The 23,599-nt window shown below is 38.0% G+C and overlaps 1 protein-coding gene across 1 annotated transcript in view; it reads left to right on the top strand.

Annotated features, from left to right (window-relative positions):
* BEGAIN (brain enriched guanylate kinase associated) overlaps nt 1–23,599 on the top strand; it is a 78,405-nt gene that overhangs the window by 19,695 nt on the left and 35,111 nt on the right. Inside the window, exons 4-5 of the mRNA XM_041476156.1 lie at nt 908–964; nt 5,621–5,687. Of these exons, the coding sequence (XP_041332090.1) occupies nt 908–964; nt 5,621–5,687 (124 nt within the window). The remainder of the gene's footprint in view (nt 1–907; nt 965–5,620; nt 5,688–23,599) is intronic.

The raw sequence follows: 23,599 nt of genomic DNA, 5'->3' as shown, positions 1-23,599 counted from the left end.
TCTGGCACTGATTAAAATGGTCTGTAGACTTAGCCTAAAATTTATCATGATTCTTAATATCCACTTTTGCATTTGTTCTCAAAACTTCTGAAACTAGAATTATCCACTTATGCAGGAATGTATTTGTATGTCTTGTGAGCCTTTCTTAAACTGCTATCTTAATGGAACTATTTGATTAATTCATTGGATGACTCAAAATGAAATTCACAATAAATCATTCCAGGGCAATACCCAAAGAAATATTTTTCATTCCTTGTGGAAGGCAAAAACCAAAACAATGACAGAAAACACCAATAAACTGAGTCAACCAAACCATTTAATGAAAATTTTAAACAGGATGGGTCTGTAAGATCTCAAATTAGGAAACCGCCTAGTGTGGTCTTATAACTTAAATGCTTCTCTAACTGGGGATGCTTCTCAAAATAAGACTAAAATATGCAGATATCGTGGTGATTTTGAAATCTGCACACATCTATCCAGAGCAGTCTGGAGGTTCTCCATATATTTTTCTTGTCAATATATTTTTCCTATTTTTTTACCTAGAGCAGAGCCACTGAAAGTAACTTCATTCTTGATGTAGTTTTGCTTCGATACATTCCAGGGCAGGGAACACTGGTTCTCTCTTCCCTTGAAGCATCAATCTGGGGAGCTGCCACAAAGCAGCAGAGGGGCTGTCCATCCCGCTTCTGTTAAAAGTTAAAAGATGGGCTCCCTGGTCAGTAGAAAGCCTCTTATCAACTGCACTGGGCACCAGTGAGTTAAGCACCCTTTGAAACTCGGCCAGGGGCTCACAGCCAAGTCTAGCACTCATACCAGAACACCACGTTAGCAGAACTGACTTTCCAATATTCTAATGGAACATTGTACCATATTATGAAGAAAACTTATATTAAAAATTATGTTTCAGGCAGGTGATTACTCCCCTGAAGACATATCATAATGGAAGCCAAAAATATTTTACGAGGTGAGCTTTAAAAATGTTTCTATTGAGAATAGCAAGGCATCCTGCAAGTGGAACATCTAGATTTGTCAGCCTGGAGAAGGATAATGTCTGAAAAAAACCTGTCATCCAAAAGCTTGTCAGCAACATGTCACAGAGGAAAATCAATGTGAGAAAAACAAAGTAGAATTAGTTTCAATTATGTGTCTCTTCCTTTATTCACTGCACAGGGAGAGAATTCATTCCCCCATAGATGAATAGGCCCTGTGAAACAAGATCCCACTCGTACACTGGAGAACATTTCTGTTATTAAATTTCCTTTTCTGTAAAGTGCAATATTTTTTTTTTCCAAGAGGCTGAATGACTGTCCTTTTGTAATCCTTTCTGAAAGTCTTTATCTTAATTTACCCAGAATTGCCTGTGCTGTTGCTAGGCTTCCCCAGTTTTACTCAGGAGAGGAGGTCACTTGTGTGGTTCAATGGTCAAGTTTTCAACCTCTCTACAAACATTCAGAGATGGCCTCTTTCTTTTTTCTCAGTGGGAGAACAGTACTAACTAGATTTGAAAATTATAACTGTAAAGTATAGGTTCAGCTTTGAAAAGTGACTGAAAAGAGAGGGAATTTCATATTCCTTGCAGTGGTCCCTTATCTGACATGGTCAGCACTGCTTTTATAAGTTAAAATCTAAAAAATTTCAAAATCCAAACTTGGAACCACATCTGGACTCCAAAGTTCACTTTGGGTTTTTTCCTTGAGGCTTTGCCCTGGGTAACTACTTGATGAGGTCCCTGTTCTACCTTTTAACATAAAGTGGAGTTATTTTAAGACATGGGAAGTAAACTCACAAAAGCCTATATTTAGCACTGAGATTAGCCCACACATATAATTATTTCACCAAAAGCAAGACATTTCACAGACTGAAGGGGTGTTATGAACAGGAATCCTGGAGGAAAAACTATTGTTTTCATAAGAATGTTGGTATAACTTGTGATAACAGAGAGAGAAAATTTTTTTGAACAAGAAGTTACTCTTTCAAGAGTCACTTTTCAAAGCTAACTACACTCGAGAAGAAATTCTCTTCTTTAAAGAAAGTCAGCCCAAGAGTAAGCTTTACTCTAAATGTATTTATTGGCCTTAAGAGGGCTTGAGATTGAGTGGAAGCAGAGAAATAGAGGCTTTTGCAGACTCCCTCTTCAGTGGTGATCTGCAGCCTCAGGGAGGAGTGTGCTGTCGGGTGGGTTAGAGCACAGACACCTGACATCTTCAATATGGTCGGAATATTTTTCATTTGGCTCTTATTTGGTCAAGAATCTAAACCTTTTTTTAATGGATGCACATATGTGCACCTGAAGTCACATGAGTATCTCCTAATGACATGAACGACACAAAAATACATCAACACATGATAATAGGTTATCAAATCACATGTGTTTATCCTTATAGCAATTTTACAGCACAGTGAAACCTACCCTTCATTTTATTTTCAAAGCCAGATTTACAAGGTTAAAATATTTCATACTTCACAATGTTCAGGCTATCTGGGTGTATTTTTTCTGCAAACAAGGTTAAGTTACCATTTGTTCATCAGATCATTTTCAAATTTGAATAAATTTCCCTACTTTTTATTTCCCCTTTTCTTTATTTTACAGTTTTGTCTAAAGATTGATCTGACTCTGTTCCTCTTTTATCCCTTAAACACTTTCTTCCATGTATTTCTGGGTCCATTTCTCTCCTTGCCACCTACATTTGCTGACACTTCTTTTGGCACAGTGAATTTCCAATTTGGGGTTTATACATATACGTGCATGTGTATGTGCTTGTGTACATGTGTATGTGTTTGTGCTTATTTTGACTACTTTTGCATACTGTTCTCAATAGAAACACTTTTTGAAGCTTCCTACTTACTGTGGATTTTTTTTTAGATTTGATTTGATTGTACTGGAAGTTGGTCATTTTCTCAGTGCAAAATGAATGTGTTAGAGAACTAGAGTTTATGGGCTACTTTCACCTAAACATGAAACAGGCAAAAATTGGATGGGTAAAGGCAAAAGAAGCTACAAAGCGGGAAACAGATTGTGATAAACTCCTGCAAAACCCTCTACAACCATCTATGGCATAGAAGTGTTGTCACTGAAAAATAATTAGTGATAATTAACATTTCAATCATCCATATCAAGAGCAAAAGTGAAAACAGAAGCTGAGGAACCAACCCATTGTTACCATGATAAGTCTGCTATCCAAGCAGCAATTACTGCTGGTTTTATTCATGGTCTCAAAGTTGTGGAAAGGGAACCTTCAGTGTCTCCCTTGAGCTGTCCACATCAGCAACCACTGCAGAACAGCCTGTGGTGCAGGGGTACTTGGGCTAGAAAAACCCTGAACCAAATTTTTTCCCCCCTTTACTTTCAGTAAGTTATGCAAGTGCTTTTGAACCCATGCAAACTTTTGGGGCATTGCAGGTACTAATGTTTAAATCAGTTTTTACACCACCTCCACTTGAACCACAAACTGCCTGGGTGCAAAGTAAGTTTAACCTGTTCTATTTTGCTTTACTAGACAAAAACTATAAACCATGACAGAGAAGATGCTGGGGCACTTCTAGGCTCAGCCAGAAGGCACTATTTTACTGTTACTTTTACTCTAAATCCTTTCTTCCTGCATCATGGCATGCATCCTTACAGCAAAACAAAATATTTGTGCTGAGTAGCTACAGGCTAAGTCATTTTAACCCTCCTTGTATCAAGATCATCTCTGCTTTCTTCTGTACCACAAAAAGATGGGTACAGAGTGCCCTGAAACTTGTCTCTGTGGTGTTGACAGCTAAATGGCTGGGAAAATCCCAAGTAAACCTAGAGCTGCACAAATCAACGTCTATAGAGGGGCTTAGTGGCAAATGCTGTGAGGAGCATGGACAATGCAGAGACTTGTAAACTTCAGTCAATCCTTTAAGTCACCTGGACACAAACACAATAGCACTATGAGAATTGGTGAGTGTTGACCAAGTCTCACAATGCAAGTCTCAGAGATTTTCAGCCCATTTGGGTCACCACCTTAGCAAACACTATTTGCCACAGATCCTCCTCACAGAAAGGAAGTCTCTGCTCAGCAGATCTGTAAAAGCTGGCAACATTGAGACTTCCCCCAGTGCATATTGGAATGGCTGCCCTGATTGTGGGCTGACTCTTGGTACCCTGAGGAGGTTCACCCGTGGGGATGTCATTATTTATCCAGCAGATCTGTAAAAGGTGGCAACATTGAGACTTCCCCCTGATTGTGGGCTGACCCTTGGTACCCTGAGGAGGTTCACCCGTGGGGATGTCATTATTTATATCCACAGAGCAGATGTCCTTGGCACAGACATCCCCTCTCAGGTCTGTCAGCAGATGTTATTGCAATGCTGGGAGACCCAGCCAGAGCTCTGCATCCCTTAAGAGGAGCACTGCAAGCCACTGGTCTGCCCTGAATGGAGAATTCTTATCATTTAACTGGAAAGAAAATCTCCATGGCAACAGAAGTCGAGATAAGCACCACATTGCCAAGAAGGGGTGGGCTGGACCTTTTGATTTGTGGCTATGGCATGTTTGGAAAACAGATCATTCCAGTTTCAGCAGCCACTCCTAACCAAATGATAAACAAAGAGACTTCTTTAATCCAAGTCCCATCCTGATAACCACAGAAACTACACCCAGATCCACATTTCTGAGAGGAAATGTGTTTTGCTGTATAAATGTGGATTACATCTGAGTTCAGTCTTACAGTGAAAACACTTGCACATTTCCTAAAATCTCCTCACTGCTGAAAATACTTTGACCTATTGATCAGTACAGCCATACAGATTTATTCAGACAAAATTTTCACAGCTGAGCTTCTAACATTTGCTTTACCTTTGTTATACATCATGCTGAGGTGATGGGTACTAATGAACTATCCTCCTTAGATTCTGTGGAGATAAAGCTACAGCTACTACCAAAATTCCAATGGTTTTCCCATAGGCTGTGCAGCTTGTTCATTACAATACCAAGGTTACCATCTAAAGAGGTGCAGGCTGAAACTTTTCTTTGGTGTGTTGCTCTGGAATAAGTAGGGAAGCCTCATTTTGTGAGCTCATTCAATCCCTAAGTGCTGATAAAAATAAATACCCATCTTTTCTCAGCTAAGCTAGCTAAATATACTTCCTGGAAAAAACAGGCAACTTTTTGAACTTTTGTTGAAAGAAGAAATATTCTCTTCTAAGTCACATGTTGATGCCCACATGTTGCTACAGTCATTAGGATTCTGCTGCAATTTCACAATAAATCTTTTTTGTGCTGCCTCAGCCTAGAGCTCAAGCTTCCTCTCTTACACACTATTCTTGAGCGTGATGTAAAACTGTAATTACCTTGTGCAAGTTCCTAGGCTGTAACTTATGTCTGCACACAAGTGCAGAACAACCAACATATCTTCACTTCCTGCTGGAATGTGCTGCTAAATATAGTAAGAAAATATGACAAGTTTGGAAGTTTGCTTAGGAAGCAGGTGGTAATTGCATTTCAAAGGCAACCACTGACTGGTAACAGGAGTGATAAGCAAATAGAATTCGAGTAGTGCAAGCCAAGGTTTTGTACTGATGTGAAAATACAGGTAAAAAAACCAACTTGAAAAGCAATGCATTCAGTTACATGATATCATCTTTGTTTTAGGATACAAAACAATTACCTAGCCTTACAAAGAATTAATCAGGATCTGGAGGATAAACTTTACAGAATGGTAAGTTATCACAAGTGCTTTTTTAATATATTAAATGTGGTTTTGTGGTTCTTAAGTCACTGGAAAAACATGTATGTAGTTGTCACAAAAACACCCTCAAGCCCTAAAAGCAGTTATGCTTAGAAAAGATATCATGATGAAGAGCTCAAGCTGTGTACAATGATATAGCTCCACCAATTTAAATAGAGATTGCATAGACTGATGATCTAGCTGAGCAAATTGTACCTTTAAAATAATTTTGGTTAATTTAGTTAATAACTTCATGGAATCTAAATATTTATGTTTTCATTAAGTATCAAATTTAAATAAGGTAATCCAGGATTTTCTCATGCTTCTTAGCTATTTCCACTCAGCTTTTATTAAGTCATTTAATAGAGTTTGGGTGGCTTGACTTTTAAATTCCTTCATAACTATCAAGCTCAGTATATTAATTTCCAATCTGCATGTGTCTGCCACCACAATGTCAATGTCACTCTCACAGGCCAATTAATAATCAAGTGAGGAAAATACTGCAGCCTTTGTGGGCTGCACATTGCAAGACACAGCACCACTGGTTCCAAAGAGGTTGAAGATGCCAAAAAGAAATGGCAAAGCCACTGGGGCCCTGGCTCATTGCTGATGATGTTGGGACACTGTGCTCACTGTTAGGGGTAAAACTACAAAGGAATGTGAGGATAATGTTTAGAGAGGAAAGAATGACAATTTGGAACTTCCAAAGATCTCACGTAGCAATTGCATGGATGGGGGGGAAACAATTTATTATGGATTTTGAGTAAACACGGATTATAGCATAGAGGAGAGGCACCAGCCTTTACTAATAAACAAATTTTTGAAAATGCCATTGTTCTTATCTCAGAATCCTATTTCAATAGTTAACAATGAAGAGGGGACTGAGCTTTTGCAACTGGCTAACAGGGTAAAATTACAGCCGGGCTGTAGCTGACATTTGTTCATAAATACGTGTTTAAACATTGTAAAAGCATAAATAGCATTTGGTCTCAGGTTATTGCTTTTTTTTCTCCACTCTTCCTTTGTTGATTTTTCTTTTTGCCCAAATCACTTCAGGATTTTTTCTTCACCTGTAGCCCAACATTTATTACCTATGCACCACAAAAGATAAATAGAGTCATTCAGGCTGGTAAATGAAATAAAAATAATGGAAACGCCCAAAGGAGGACTCCAGAAAATCCATGTGTTTTTATCAGGTATTTCACATCAAAGCAAAGAATTTTTAAACTGCTGTTTCCGCATTCAGTTAAATCCTTGAGAAATTATTTCAGCACAGCACAGAAAAACTGAAAACCAGTCCTGTGGAGCACTGTGCCTTCCTTTATCCCACTAATATGACAGTCATTGAAGATAGGTTTAGAGGCTTGAGGAAGATCAATCAGGCTCTGTACACAACTTAACTCCAGACTGCTTTGCTTTCTGAAAAATATTGAAACTGAAGACACAAAACAAACCAAAACAAATGTCAAATAGAAACTCCATTAAAAGGAAAAAGATGAGGAAGAAAGTACCATATCTGATTTAGATAAGTCAAACCTTTTGATTTTCAGGGCACTCCAAGAGCCCTGAATACTTCAGAGACACTTAAATTAAATAACAGCTGGTCTGGTTGATCAGCAGCTTATGGTGGACTGGGCTCTTGGATACCTTTCTCTCCCCTTCCTGCTTAGGAGGAACAGCTGTGTGTATTTATTGTTTTGTTTTGTTTAGTTTGCCATTCTAAAATCTAACACTTCTGATTTCTCTACCCTTACACAAATCCAAATCTATAAAGCATGTGTTTACTTTCTCTCTCCCCTATCCCATCCCTGTGCATACACACGTGTGAATACACACACACATACACACACACACACACGTTTTTACTATTTGATGGGCTCAAATTCAGCAAGCAGGAAAAGAAAGACCCCCAGGCAGTGGTCCCTTGCTCCCCTTGCCTGCAGATAACATGGGATGCTCCCAGGAGTTGAGTTGCTCCCTGCCCTAACAGGTGACTCACAATTCCCCCTCTCCCAGTGACTGGTCCCCACTCATTGCAACTTATCTAGGACTCCACTGGGACCTCCCTTTTCTAACATTTTTGGTATCCTGAATGTTAAAACCTTTCATGCCTGCTATTGGTATGAGATATAAAAAAATAATCATTAATTCATCAGCAGTCACAGAAAAGAAGCTGATGCAGCAGTTGCTTTTCTTCTAGGCTCTTCTTCCTTTTGGGTGCTAACCTATAAAATATTTAAAAATATTTGAAAACACACTTCTGATCACAGCAAATGGTATCCAATTGAAACCTCTGTCACATCAGAACTTAAAGTATAAATATAACATATGAACCATGGTGTCTGACTTGGCCAAGTGCTAAAAAATGTAACCCTGAAATCAGGGTAGAGCTTGCTGTATTAAACTGGGCAAGACTAAACACATGGAACAGTAGAGGAATGTGGCACAGCGTTAAAATTCTGCTGTAATTCCTCATAAAACTTCTGACTGCAGTAAGTGTCTTCAACTGGAGAAGATTTCTTTAGTCTTGTAAGAACTGGTTAAGAAGTGGAACATACAGGCTGTCTGCCTAAATAATTAATCTTAATAACTCTTTTCTCCATTAAGATGTGGGAAAAGACTAAACAGAGTCCTCACATTTTGCGATTCCATCACAGCACTCTTCAATCAAAAAATTTTTATGATACTTAGTTCCAGTTGTCATCAGTAATCTTCACTTTCCTTTACACTTGTTTGAGCTTTTGGAGCTCTTCCATGGTCTTGCTGCTCACAAACAGCAATTACAAGTAGATTATGGAAGTCATCCCAACCACAAGAAATCCTTTATAAGAGCTCAATCCAGCTGTACTCTCTATATGAGCCTCTCTAGAATTAAGCAATGTATTTTAAAAAGCTTTTGAAGTTTTTAAGGTTTTTGGTTGCATTTAGTTCTGTAGTTTTACCTTTAATGTCATAAGCCAGATTTTTAACAGTATCCTCTTTTGGGAAGAACTGGTGCCTAATAATAGCTGCTTAATAAACCCTACTGCTAATGAAAATTGCACCCATTTCTCCTCCCCCATCTGCATTTTGAATGTTCTTGAAAACATGATCACAGAAATCCAGCTGCAAAGAGCTCAGGAGACCTTATTATCAAGAAACACCCTAAAATATGCCTCTTTTACAAAGTTTGACAGACAGACTGCTGGATGGTATCAGCTCTGGTTCCCACCTCTGCAAAGCCAGCACCAGCCCTCTGCACACAGTGCATTATACATTTTATGGTCTGTCATGATGAAAACTCTTACATTTTTACAATAAAAATGTACAAAATTTACAGCTGAATTTTACCATAGAACTTTCCCAATATTACACACCAAAGTCTGATTTTTCATTTACGTTAAGGCAGGCTGAGAGTGAGGATGCCATAAAGCTGGAAGAAATTATATATAAATAAAAATATATATATAAATAATCAAATTATATAGAATATAGAAATTATATATTATATAAATAAGCAGTAAAGAGGGATTTGTGTTAAGGATGATCATGTCTGAAATTCTGCACCTTCTGAGCACTGCACTGGTTTTCATCCCATTTCTGCCTCTCCCTGTGAGCTGGAGGAGGACTAAGAGGTACAGCAAATACTTTATGTTATTAAAAGTTATTTATCAAGCCCTTGAATATCTGGGGTTTCCCAGTTTTCTGGCCATAATATTTACTTAAGCACCTCCAAATATGAAATCCAAATATGAATTAAATGCGAGCTGGGCAGTTTTAAGTGGTGCTCTGAGACCTTGTGTCAGGGAAATGTTATTTTAAAAGAAGCAGATTGCTGGTTATCTGGGCCAGGGAGGTAAAGAATATGGGAAGTGGTGAGTAATTTGATGAAAAATTTCAGTGAGGCATTAAAAACATTTAAGTACCAGCTGTTTGGCTTTGGAATTTTAACCAGTCACTAGAATGCACATAATTCTCTTGTGATACCTAGCAGTCACAACTACAATATGGTTAAAATCATAAGTGAAAGATGAAAACAATGGAGACAAATCCTTTTTCTCACAAAAATATAAGGAAAACAGAAGTCCAGCATCCTTGGGTTCTTGAATGGAACATGATGACTTTGATAGTGACTTTGAACAGAGTGAAAATAAAAATTATATATAAATAATCAAATTATATAGAATATAGAAATTATATATTATATATTAGAATATATATAGAATATATATATTATATAAACAAGCAGTAAAGAGGGATTTGTGTTAAGGATGATCATGTCTGAAATTCTGCACCTTCTGAGCACTGCACTGGTTTTCATCCCATTTCTGCCTCTCCCTGTGAGCTGGAGGAGGACTAAGAGGTACAGCAAATACTTTATGTTATTAAAAGTTATTTATCAAGCCCTTGAATATCTGGGGTTTCCCAGTTTTCTGGCCATAATATTTACTTAAGCACCTCCAAATATGAAATCCAAATATGAATTAAATGCGAGCTGGGCAGTTTTAAGTGGTGCTCTGAGACCTTGTGTCAGGGAAATGTTATTTTAAAAGAAGCAGATTGCTGGTTATCTGGGCCAGGGAGGTAAAGAATATGGGAAGTGGTGAGTAATTTGATGAAAAATTTCAGTGAGGCATTAAAAACATTTAAGTACCAGCTGTTTGGCTTTGGAATTTTAACCAGTCACTAGAATGCACATAATTCTCTTGTGATACCTAGCAGTCACAACTACAATATGGTTAAAATCATAAGTGAAAGATGAAAACAATGGAGACAAATCCTTTTTCTCACAAAAATATAAGGAAAACAGAAGTCCAGCATCCTTGGGTTCTTGAATGGAACATGATGACTTTGATAGTGACTTTGAACAGAGTGATTTCAAGCCCATCTTTTTCATTTTCTTTCCTTTATGGAAGAAGACGTTTCTCTCCCTCCCCCATGTCCCATGAAAATCAAATAGAGATGGCCTAAATATATTTAAAAGGATTTGCATCCCAAAGACAAGAAAGTTTAGAGTCAGCTCAACCTGGCAGGCTCATTTAGTCACATTCAGTGAAGACAGCTGTGAATTTCAAGAGAAGTCTATACTGGTTGGTTAGTTAAGGCAGAAGCCAGAGAAGGTTTGCGCTTTGTGAACTAAACTGCAAAATAATATTTCCGTGGAAGGAAATGACCGTAAATGGCACAGAAACAAGTAATTTATAAAAATAGCAGTTGAAAAAATGCATTTCTAGGGGGACTTAAGGCTACATGGTTTTGTGCTTACAGGCACTTTGTGCTAAAGATGTCAATTTCTCACTAACTCTTTTCACACTCATATTCCAAGTTAAAAATATTGCCAAATAGGCAATAGGACCTACACACATTAACACCTGCAGGAACTACACAAGCTCTGACTGAGTAGGTTCATGAGTTTTACAGTCAAATAAGTAAATTCTCCTGGATAATTTGGGAACATGAGCATGAGCACACAGGCTTTCAGACATTCTCAGTCCTTTCACTCTCTCTGAGCAGAGATTCACTTCCATTGTTGCTCCATTGTTTCGTGGTTGGTGATGGGTGCCCAGTCCTCTTCCCAAGAGACACCTAAGGCAGCCCAGCCACTCCAAAATTGCTCTAGATGAATATGACATCTTGAGAGACTGTTCTGGAAACTACTTTCCATTTTTCCAAAAGGCATGTGACTGTTCTGCTCTGTCTCTCCCTCTCAGTAGGACATCTTCCGCAGCTATGAGCAACCCAAGGAAGCTGTAAAGTGACAATGGACACCTCTTACTTCCAACATTGTCTCTGTTGCATGATGGCAAAACTCCTTCTTAATATGTGTCTTATCTCTCGGCCACTGATATGCATTTCTGATACCTGAGGTTTTCAATCATTTTCTTCATCCTGATCTCCATGGTTTGTCTCTCAGGACAACCCCTTGGGATACCATATTGACTAGCTGGGAACAGAAAAATCTGTTGTTTTCAAAGAAGATGAAAAAACAGAAATATGTGTGAGATGTGGGTGTTTTTGACCTGCCTATTTCTCGTAAGTGCCTCGGTCCTTTGTGATTATCTGCCAATTTGCCACGATGGCAGGGCAAGCAAGAACAAGAATAAGCTTGGAAAGTTGTTCTGTAGCAGGCATTTCAAATCTCAAAGTCCTTCACAAAAGCTGGTGTCACACGTGAATGTGAAATACAGGGCTTAGAAGGGTGACATGTCTTGGCTAAGATCATCAAGAAGGAAATTTATGAACAACTCTTAGGTTTTCTCTAACCAAATCAACTGCCTAAAGAAAAATGTCAAAGAGCTTTGTTGTGATAAGGCACGAAATGATGATACAGACACTGCTGCTCTCGAGGGGAACAAAAAGAAAAACCTTTATTTTCTGACTCCAACATTTATAGTTTTCCAAAGGTGACAGTGGATTGGAGGGTGACAGTGCCACCTCTCCAATGCCACTGGACAGACCAAGGGTCCATCAATTCTCTCCACCTCCATGAAAGAATGCAAAACATAGGTTATTTACAGAACTGTGTGTGAGAAAGTTTGTTGAAAGTATGTAAACATCAGAAGGCTTAACAAAGTCTTACAAAATCAGGGCGACAGAGCTTCCTATATTTTCTTAAATCCAATCTACAATACCAGCTTCTTATCTCCCATTGCAGATAAACTGAAAATGTCAAAAACAGGGTTTGTAGGTTTATGAGAAAGAGAGAGAGAGAGAAAGAGGGAAAGAAAAGAAAAGAAAAGAAAAGAAAAGAAAAGAAAAGAAAAGAAAAGAAAAGAAAAGAAAAGAAAAGAAAAGAAAAGAAAAGAAAAGAAAAGAAAGCATATACAAGCAGAGTACTGTAGTCAGTGAGTATATAGCATTCAGCATATTTAGTCCAGATCACTATAAATCATCTGCTTCATAACATATTATTTCTTCTCTACATACAAAAAAAGTATTTTCTTGGAAATAGTATGCATCTACATAATCCAAAACTATTTCATTTAGTCTGTGAGAGATTACAGAATTAATCAAGATAAGACAATGACTTTTATGAGGTGAAAATCAAGAGAGGAATGCAGAAAGATGAATTAGTACAGTTTCTTTTTCTGGTTGCATACTTTGTGCTCACAGAACAGTACTAAAGATATGAAGGATCATCAACATCATAAGACGTTTTCTTTATTATTACAAGTGGCATGTACCTCCAGCAGAATGCACTTTGCTCACTAGAGATGTAATATTTAATCCTGTACTTCTTTCTTTTTTTTTTTTCCTCCAGAAACAAACATTTCTTCTTTCAACCTCCTGTCACTAACATAGCCTCAGAAGGTACTATTACATTGACTTCTGGGAATTAGTATCAGTCAACACCATTTCTATTCCCTCCAGCTATAATTTATTTAGAATTTTATTATCAGGAAGGACTCTATCCAGGCAAGGCATACCACTGATGTGAAATGTGGCAGATGATAGGTACAAGGAAATACTAAAAGCACATTTTGTCAACTTCATCTACAGTGCCAGTAGAAAGCACAGGCTGTGGTGCTGACTAGCTGGCTAGAGAGGCTTCTAAGGAGCTGATAGGAAAGACACCTTTTTCAAGCACAATTGCAATGCTGTAGGAGACCATGGAAGTTGATGGCAAGTAAAACTACCCTCTAGCTTCCAACAAGTTTGTCCTGCTGTCATTGGGGTTAGGTAATGAACTGATTATGTTAATTTATAAACAACAGATTCTCAGAACAGCTGGTTTCCCAAGAACTGGTCCTAAGTCAGCAAAATAAAACAGCTCTAAACTGGGAAAAAACTTTTTGTCACAAAAGATACTCAGTGCCTGGAGCAAATTCCTGAGCACTTGAAAAAGATGAGCAGCCAGCTAATTCCTGCTTAGAGGAGCAATCAGCCTGTGTAGTGATACTCTGTTCATTCATATTTTATGTCAAAGAGCACATCTAAGCAGAACCCAGGCCAGGAATGGCAGGACCCTTCCCCAGCCTAGGGCCAGGTTTGTTTGCATTAATTGAATTTAGATAAAAGTATTCCTGTTTATAATTTAAATTTGCTGCTTGGATTTGCATTAAAAAAAACCTGAATGAGAGGTGACAGGTGCCTTTAGCCTGAGCTCATGTTAGACACAGGACATGCACTGAACTGAAAACCTCAGGAACATTTCAAGATGACGCTGTGACAAGAAGACCTTTAGCAGGAGGTGCAGTTGTAAGCAGATTTTATGATAATGTCCTTTTACACATTGTATGCCATGTAGGTTGGCATTATTTCCCATCAGGAGCAAACCCTGCAGCTGTCAGTGCTAAGCTGGAGCGCTGTGTGAAGTGACACACCCTGCTCAGACAGTGCAGGCTTGCTCCCATGAAGAAACACTAAAGATGAACCCTGGTACTTGTTGTACCAGGAGGAAAAGTAATCATCCTATATTTCTTTTACAAATCACTTGCACAGAAAGAAAAGCATGTTTTCACTTCACAAGCAGAACCTTGACAGCACTTTGCTAAACAGAGTTCTTTCTGTGATACCTTATTAATTAAACACCAGTGTCAAAGTTTCTGTTTCCTTTTACAGCTATGGAATTGCATTTCATGGGGTAGTCAAGGAAACAAATCTTTATAAGACCTTTGCTAATACAAGGTTGAATATGACATTAAGAGCAAATCATTCTTGAAGTGAAATGCCATAGAGCATGATATCAGAATACTCAGACAAAACACTACAGCCCCATGATGTTATCTTTAACAAAATTATAGTATTGGGAAATAAAGGACAGAAATCAGATTCTGCTGCAGGTGTTGCTGTTGTTTTATCCTATCAAAAGGTCCCCAGCAATCAGAATAAGCTTTTCAATAAGTAAACCTCTGTATGCCTAAACTCCATCCTCCTCCTCTTGCAACTCTTTTAGTAAAGAGGCAAAGTAGATTATAAAAATTTCAGCTGTCAGATACATTTCTTTCCTGAGAAATACCTTTATTGTTTTGTCTTTCCCTTGCCATGTCTTCTTGAAATCTGTCCCCAGCTCTAACTGGTTTTTCCCACTCATTGAAACTTTTTTTTATCCTATAGTCTTGGAATACTCTTCCTAGGCTCTGGACTTGCATCTTGGAAACAGCTGACAATGTATACACTAGCACAATGAAGTGTCCAGTAAAGCATTATCTCATTCCTCCCTTCTTTGATTTCTTAGGCACATCTTGTCTTTGTTTTCTCCGTCTTCCCTCTGATATCTTCATTCTCCATAACAGCATTTGAGAGCAATTGTCTAAAGTGGCTTTCTGGTCATGTTGTGAAAAGATTTCACCATCTGCTGTAGAAATTTGCTGAATTTTCTTACAACTGCTTCCTTTCTAGTAGTATTTCAAGTCTTGCTACGTCCATACACTTCTTAATCATCAAAAAACATTTGTATGGAAGAATAAATCTCTTTATTTTGGAAAATGATTGCTATACTAAACTTTCACATGACAACAGATTTGTTCAATGAGCTTAAATTAACTTAATTGACACTTTTGACTATTCTTCCCCAATGTACCATAGAATAATCTGGCATGAGAAGGATTACAAAAGACTTGATTTAATTATATGCTCTGTCTGAGCAAATACAATTCAATTAAGGAAGATGTGATTATTGAATCTTAAATTCATTAGCATGCATCAATCAGCTGTATGAGCTTTAAATTAATAAATAGTTCTTTCACAGTTACCCAACTACTAGACAGAGAATCTGAATTAAAACCTCTAATAAAATTCACCCAAGTCTCTCAATGCATTTTTTAAAGCATAATTTACTGAATGGCTCTTTATACACCAACTGTAGTAATTTCAGTGAAATTTGTTCCAATATTGGGTGATGTTAAAGTAGTAATGTGTCCTGTTTTGTACCAAAATCTAATTTTTTTGTATGAAGGGACTAATTGAAGTGAACACAGTACAACATTGCCATGTTTTTGTCTCAAATTAGCTGATTATTTAACGTTTCTGTCTAAACTTCTGGTACTTTCCTGTTTAAGTATTTTAGATATTTTTCTTTCAAATTCCTAGTATAGCTACAGAGAGATATGAAATATTTCAGTGACTAAATAGAAAAAAGATGCTTAGTAAAGTAAAATTATGATTTCTATACAAGATACCAGGAAAGCAAATTATAGTTTAAGTTACCAATTATTAAATCTATCTTATTAAGATAGATTTAATTTCTTCTAATAGGGTGCAGCCATTCAATAACCAACTCAAGATGATAATGAAAGGTGTCTTAATGGGGAAGTTAGTTTTGTTAGATCTCCAAGATCTTGTAAGAAAATGCAAAGAATTGAAAATATGGCTGCGTCAACCTGCTGCACTAAAGTTTCTGACATGTAAAGCTCAATCCATGTGACTTTATAGGGTTGACACAAGGAAGCTGAGCAAGCAAAGCCCTCCTCTGGAGAGAGCCCAAGGGCAGTGATTCCCTTCTCTCCTTGGCTGGAATCCTGGGAACCCTGTAACCAGGAGAGCCCCCTGCCAGCAGCTGGAGAAGGCAGAACTTTTCCTCCTCCGTCTGAATGTCTGTTTATTCTTTTTATTTTTTTGAGTAACACATTTCCTCCTAGAGCACACTGAGAAGGGAAGCAGACTGTAGGCAGGAGAGATGCTGACAGACCTGTGCAACATCAGGGAAAGCAGCTGTCTCCTCTTCCCTTCTCAGGGTGACTAGAGAATTATCTCCCTGCTGGATGATTCCCCAATACCTGCTCTGCTCCTCTGTGAATTTTCATGCTGTTATATTAATGCATCTTCATCCCAGTGTTCCCAGCTACAGTGACGCAAGAGCTCTGTAAATATAACATCAAGGGAAGAAATTCTATTTGAGCAGGGCTTATTTTACTCCTTGGTGACACATGTAATTGGCTTTATCTGCAGCAATGAGATTTTTCATAAATCCTCACTACATGGTCTTGCTCAGCTTTCTATTGCTCAACTTCCAGGAATTTTTCTTTTGGCTAAATAGACAGAGATAAAGAATGAAGAGTGAGAATATATTCCATGAGGAGGCAGAAATACAGGCCAGAAGCCCTTTTGGAAGAGAGTTCCAAAGAAGCAGGAATCTGCCTGCTTCTTTCAGCATTTTATCTACTCCACCCTGCCTTAAGCCGATTTTTCCAGTTCTAAAGGCTCAGAGATTAGAACGAGGAATTTGAATAGTTTGTCTCCCACAGGTGTTAATGCCAGCTTGCTCTTTTGTCTCTAAAACCCTTCCCAGTAGACTGCTGAAAGACAGGAGCAATTCATACTACAAGTCCTGCTTACAGAGCCTTCCTACGCTAGATGGAAAACAGAATAGAAAGCAGGAAGAGAGCTGATAGCAAGGCATATGGCTTTAGGTGGAGTATCTGGGTTCTGTGGAATCCTCATCCATTTGCTGTGAGGAAATGAAGATGCTTGGTTCAGCTGTATTCACCTACAGCAAACAGGGAAGACTTGCCTGTGAAACTGGTGGACCATACCAGCCAGGCATCAACCTAGGAAACAAAAAGGGGATTGAAAGGTGTAGAAGTATTCTCTTTTGCCGTACAATCAAGGTGTCAAGGACAAAAACAACTAAGCCACCAAGCTGTATGAAAAGAGCCTCTTTAGCTGCCTATATGCCAGAACTAAGAATCTAATAATAAAAAAGGAGATTTAGAAGCAGTGTACAATGGTGCCAGAAAATTACTCCAGCTCACAAAAAAGACTTGTGCAACTAAAATGGTTAACATATCTTGTTTGGGATAGACTAAGTGGATTGCAGAGCTTGGGAACAGCACTCTCTATTGTGCCTGGCAACTCTAAAACAGTAGTCCTGAATATAACTCAAATATTAATAGACAGCAGAGGTAAATCTCATGTTGGTCTCTGCCTGCCACGAACCACAACATTGGAGCACGTTGTGCACAATCTCTATAAAGAGCTGTTTGTAGCACACAGGAGGGAAAATTTTGTCATCTTTAGCTTTAATGATTTATGCTGATGGTCATTTACAGCCAGTACAGAGCTTCTTACCAGTGGTTAAAAAAATTATAGTAACAATCTCCTGATTATAAAAATGCTATATTAAACATGAAGCTCCTTGCCTTCATTATGATAAATGCAGGGACTCATCTTTGAATTAAAATGAGTTGTAGCTTAAGAGAATGAGATCATGAATTTGTTACATTTGATATTGGTACACAGAATAAAATCCAAACAAATGATATCTGTTTTCAATGCAAAGGAGTGAATCTTGCAAATTATTTTGAGCCAAGCCATCTGGGAAAAAAGGTTTTAGACACTTATCAATCACTGTTCACATTGTTTTGCTAAAAACAAATCTCACATCCAGGAATAAAAGACTAGAAACCTATAATTAAAAAACTTTAGGAGAAGAAGTAAAAATTCTGCATAAAATGGAATCTGTACAAGTACTAAGTAGAAAGAACTGACAGCAGTCAATACCAGTCATAAGGTCTGAAACACAGAGAATAGGTAAAGGAAGAAAAAAGATACAGAGAAATAAGATGCAAGATACTAGGTAGGTATAGTAATGCAGCTGGGGTCCATATAACTAGAAGAAATTAAAACAGTAACTTTGATATTTTACCTGCTAGGCATGGAGGGGTGTGCACTGGCTTTAGTTCTCTAATGCAAGTGAAGTCAATGAGCTTTTTGAGTTTAACAAAATTAATACAAGGAAGCAGTAGTCAGAACTTAGGACAAAACTTATGCCTCATGTCTCCTACTTCTAGCTTATTAATTAAGTATAAGGACTCATCTAGTCCCTAGGCTCCCCTCAATTCCAAAGAGAGATAGAAACACTCTACAGCATGACTGCCACCTTCAAACAGGTGTCTAAGCATGTAGGCAGAAGCATCCTTTGGGCACATCTCTTCCACTGACTAGAGACTAGACAAGCAGCTATATCCAGTGTCTTTCTTGTAGATGGTGAGATGAATTCACGTTATGGGAGATGAATACCTGGCTCCGTGATGATACTCCATAATTCAAAGCTATGAATCCCTGTGTTCCCCCTGGATATCTATGTTTCTTCTTTTTGTCCTACAGGAGAAGTACACTTAAAAGAATCCTTTAAAAAATAAAATCACAAAACCCCACAAGACAAAAGACAAAGACTTCTAAAATTTAAGTAGAGCAGATAGTCCAAGACATTAAAAAGTTATACCATGAAATCTTATTTTCTTGAAAATAGTGCATCAACCTGAGAATAGCAGCACAATGACTAAAAGCAAGTCAAGAATCATTACTTCAGTATGCAGAGCTTTTCTCAAGGGTGTGAAGATCCTGCCTTTTCTAAATACTGCTTTCATATTCACGGTGCTCTATTAAGCACCGAAGCACCAGCAGATAGCTGCCCAGCACTAGGGCATTTATGAGGAGAGTTTCAGAGGGTTTGCTTTTTACATAGATTATCTAAACAATATAGTCATATCCCAGGTGTGATTCTCCAAGTTCAATGTCAGTAAGTGCTTGGTAACATGCTGGGGTGAGAGGGCATTGTGTTATAGAGATCACAGTACAAGCAGCATCTCCAAACATATTCTATTTAGCAGAGTACAAAATCATATTTTGGTCATTCCTAGTTTAGCTGTTCCTGTATTTCCAGCAGTGATTTTTAAAACAAAAACAGTTCCTTTACCAAGACTGACAGTTACAACAGCTTGGATTCACTATGAAGTAGAGATCAGATTTAACCTGAAGTGAACAAAGACTTTACACACCCACAGAAGTCCTGTCCTAAAGCCTGCAGGTTTTTAAATCAAAATCTGATGAGCTCTAAGGGCTTTGATCATCCTCTCCTAAGGTCTCAACTGTTGTAGAAAATCTCAGAGAAAGGTCATTTCTACAAAGGTCCTCCTAAAAATTTTCTGAGTCTCTCCACTTTCTCGCATCTTGGCCTGCAGTCCTCCTTCTACAAAATGCAGTAAAGTCAGCTCAGCTTTGTAGCAGCTTCTTGAGTTTTGAAGGGAGTTGCTGTATCCTACGGTACGGTGATGAGTTTGCAGTGTGTCCAAATATCTTTTCCCATCCTACACAGACTCTATTACCTCCTCCTGCATCAACAACAGATGCCCTCAGCAATTCTGCAGAGATCCCTAATACTGCAGGATGGGAAGCTCTTGCTCATGATGTCAAAATTTTCTAACACAGCTAAGAGACCAAGAATCCTGACACTGTCTTCTAAATGACTACTTAGGACTTGCTACTGTGCCATCAAGTCATTTTCAAGCAATTATTTGCCTGAAGAAGAAGAGTTACACAATCAGGTTTAATTGTGTTAAGGTAGATCCTGTATTATAAATTCAATAGCTATTTTTAAACATATTCTATGGGATTCAATAGCAAAATTCTGGGTTATGGATATAGGCACATAAGTCAACTTTCACATGCAACTTTTTCATGTTGAAAATCACTCAGTAATCGGATTAATTCTTCTTTTTAATGAGATCCCTACTTTCTATTCAAATCACAAACTCTACCTCACATTTCTCCTTCTGGAGTAGGAAATGTTTCTATCAGCATTCAACTGTTGAAGGAAATAGTAGGTTGGATGGCTCACTACAGGGGGTTGCTGCTTTTATCCTTTTTCTTTTGTGGCACACAATTTGTATAGGCTGAAAAAGCCTGAAAATCCTTGCGATTTCACACCACTTCTTATGGAGTAGGAAATGCTGCATTTTCACATTCCCCCTAGATTAGAAATGTGTACTGTACTTTTGACCTGGTAACACATAGAGTCACCTGTGAGCAAGAAAGCTGAAGAGCATGAGCTACACAATAAAAATGGCCTCAGTAGGTGCCCAGTTACAAACAAGACCAGTTTTTAACCTATAGAGGACAGCATGGATACAAAAGTAAAGAAATCATGCTTACAGTGGGTTGAGGAGAGAGCAGGATATCACTGACAGGGAAGAAAAAGCTCCGAGTTCAGATAGAGGGGTTGAATCCAAGGAGTCTTCAGATGATTGACAGCCTTAATGGAAGCAGCCTGGAGTCTGGAAAATGATAGATAGGGAAAAAATAGGAATGGCTTCTCCGTGACAACAGTTTGTCAGCAGGAGGTCGGGCCTCACACTGGAAGAGTGTACTGGATTGTGAAGTGGAAAGAAGTAACAGGAATTGACAGCAGAAATGAAAAAGGAGCAGAATGGTGGGATAAACTGCTGTCTTTACAGTAAAACAGGACCTTGGAGAGTAACCTGTTTACATGGATTTTTCTACTAGAACTCCTGAAATACAGTCAAACACCTGCAACAAATAAAAGGTGCCAGGAGGAAGGGAAAATGTTCTTTTTTGATATCTTCTGCTTTAATGTGTTTAATAACTGTGTAGCTGACTTCTGCACAGCTTGGCTCTGGCAGCCAGAGTTATTTAATACCATAATAGACAAGATAACTGACAATTTTGTAGAAAAACATTAACATTGCAAATGTTGAGATTAGGAACTTGGCAATTTTGATAGAGGCTGTATCAATCATTCATATTATTGTCGTACTCAGACTTTTCTGCCCTCGATCACAGGGAACAGTACAAGGAATTAAAATTCAACAGTACAAATATTTAAGCGTGAGCCAAGTTAAACAGAGGAAGATCTAAAACTAAAACTTTCTCAGCAGGACATTGTGCGACTAGAAGAGAGTTTTTAACTCAAAGTAAAACTCTTAAAGTTAATTTATGCAAACAATTAAGGATAACCAAAGGGCAACATCAGTAGATATTAAGGTATAGTTAAGACATCATACACTGCATATGAAATTCTGAATTATATTAAATAGGGATGCCAAGAATTTTAGAGGAACACCTTTTTTTCAAAGGAAAAAAATACAAAAAGTCATTACAAGCAAGGATAAGAGATGTGTCTTGGACATGGGACTCAAAGGAACTTTGAAGGCAAAATTTTATACATGATTTAGCTGTGGTTTCAATAGCACTGTAAATTTAAGCATATAAGTCCCTAAAGTGATCAGAGTAGGAATAATTTTTTAGCACCACATGGATACAGACAGTGAAGAAAGTCTAGGAATATAGCTGTTAAAATATCACAAGCATCTGTCAATCCTGTCTTGTCTGCTATGCCCATTGACAGCAGAATTGCTTTTCCTTTCCCTGCTAAAGTACCTCATATCTATCTCTAATTATATTTACTGCAGGAAGAGAGATGGTCGGATTTTTCAAAAATATAGATTTCCCTTATAATATCACAATTGTGTAATCTGCTGTTGGAAGGAAGAATTTGCACGCAAAACAGTGTGAATAGGATTAATTCCTAAATAAAATCTCTTCTGACAATGGTAACTAAAAGCAGTCCTTATCTTTCTGAGCTAGGAAAAACCTTGGACACGTTTTGAGACTAGCCACAGCCCTTCCCATTAAGCTCAACACATGCTACCTCTCTCCCAGTTAATCAGTAGATATTGCCATCCATTCTCATTAGACTAAATCTGTTCCCCGGGAGATATCCCAATAAACTGGTGGTCCCAATTAAATTAATTCCAATTAATTTGCCCTCCATGAGGGTTTTAGTGTTACTTCACCTAAATCCAGCCTAAGACTTCTTCTGTTATCTTGTGTGACTTCACCAGCAATTTTCCTACAAAAAGGGTTAAAAATGCATTCCATAGAAGAGATCTATCCTATGGAGGTGCTAGTTTGCAAAGCATTTCCTGTTATTTCAAAGTGTGGGTGTTGAATTGCAAGCTGCTTAACTAGATCTGAAGAACCTCTGCCTTACTCTCCAGTTCCCATGTGTGGCTGTCCTATCACCTCCATGGACTCCAGGTTTATTTCTCCTGGACATTTTCCACCTTTCCCCACGTTCACCAAATTTCTTTCCCAGAACAGATCTCTGCAGCTGCTGTATGCTCACAAAGAAAAACTCCAACTTAGTCACTGCTCTTCAACTCAGCAGTGCTGTATTAAGCCTCTGTTAAATGTGTTATAGACAAAACCCTCACCCTTTTCTTGAGCATAATAGTGATTATTCATGAGTGACTGTCAGGAATCATCTAGGTTTTGTGCTGAAATTCAGACATCTGTTTTGTCATAATGAAGAATGAAAAATGTCCAAGATGGAAAAGGACAGTTTCATTTTCCAACCCCACAACTCTTATATTTGTTTTTCAACTACATCTCCCCTATTTTTTTAGATTTTTTTTTTAAAACAAGTGTGCAAATCTAGTAATTCAAAAGATTTAGCAATTAGGGGTCTACAAGATTAATTTCTTCATGATAATTGAAAACACACCTTACATTTGCCTTACCAATAAAAGAGAATAATTTGAATAAGAGGATAATTTGAATATATTTGTACAAAGCCAAAGTAAAGGGCAAGTAAACCTTACATTTTACTTGTCAAGTTAACATGAACTCATGACTGGGAAAATACATTGAGTACAGAACTACAAACACTCCCAAGAAGACCACTAGTTACTCTCCTCCTGTCTTCTGCATCTCTTTGAAGCAATTATGCAGTGATTCAGATATTACTCATGGCCTGAATATAGAACCAGCTACCCAGTGAGGTGCTCTGGGTAGTGTTCCTTGTACCTGGATCTGCTTACATACAGCTATGCACAGGAAATGTGTCTGAGATACTCATGGATTTCAGGCACATGATGTATCACTTCCCCATGAAAAGGACAGAATGCACCAACAGGGAGATTTAGAACAATATAGATTAGTGCATGTTTGGAATTGGATAGACTTGGAATGGTAGATGCAAAAGTAATTGGAAGAAAACTACTGCATGGCATACAAACAATCATCAAAATTACCATTTTCCCAGGGTTCAGTCATCATTCTGGGTACATAATACCACTGAGTGCAAAATTACCTAAACCTGAAGTCTCAAGTCTAGAAAAGGTTTGAAGATTTCTGGCTCAGGATCTGGTTCAGAGTGCAAACATGGGAAACAGAAGATGCTT

This window comes from Pyrgilauda ruficollis, unplaced genomic scaffold (assembly GCF_017590135.1).
Source record: "Pyrgilauda ruficollis isolate IOZ18807 unplaced genomic scaffold, ASM1759013v1 scaffold38, whole genome shotgun sequence".
NCBI classification, from domain to species: domain Eukaryota; kingdom Metazoa; phylum Chordata; class Aves; order Passeriformes; family Passeridae; genus Pyrgilauda; species Pyrgilauda ruficollis.
Note: the sequence above shows the minus strand (reverse complement) of the source record. Positions and strands in the feature narration are given on the sequence as shown.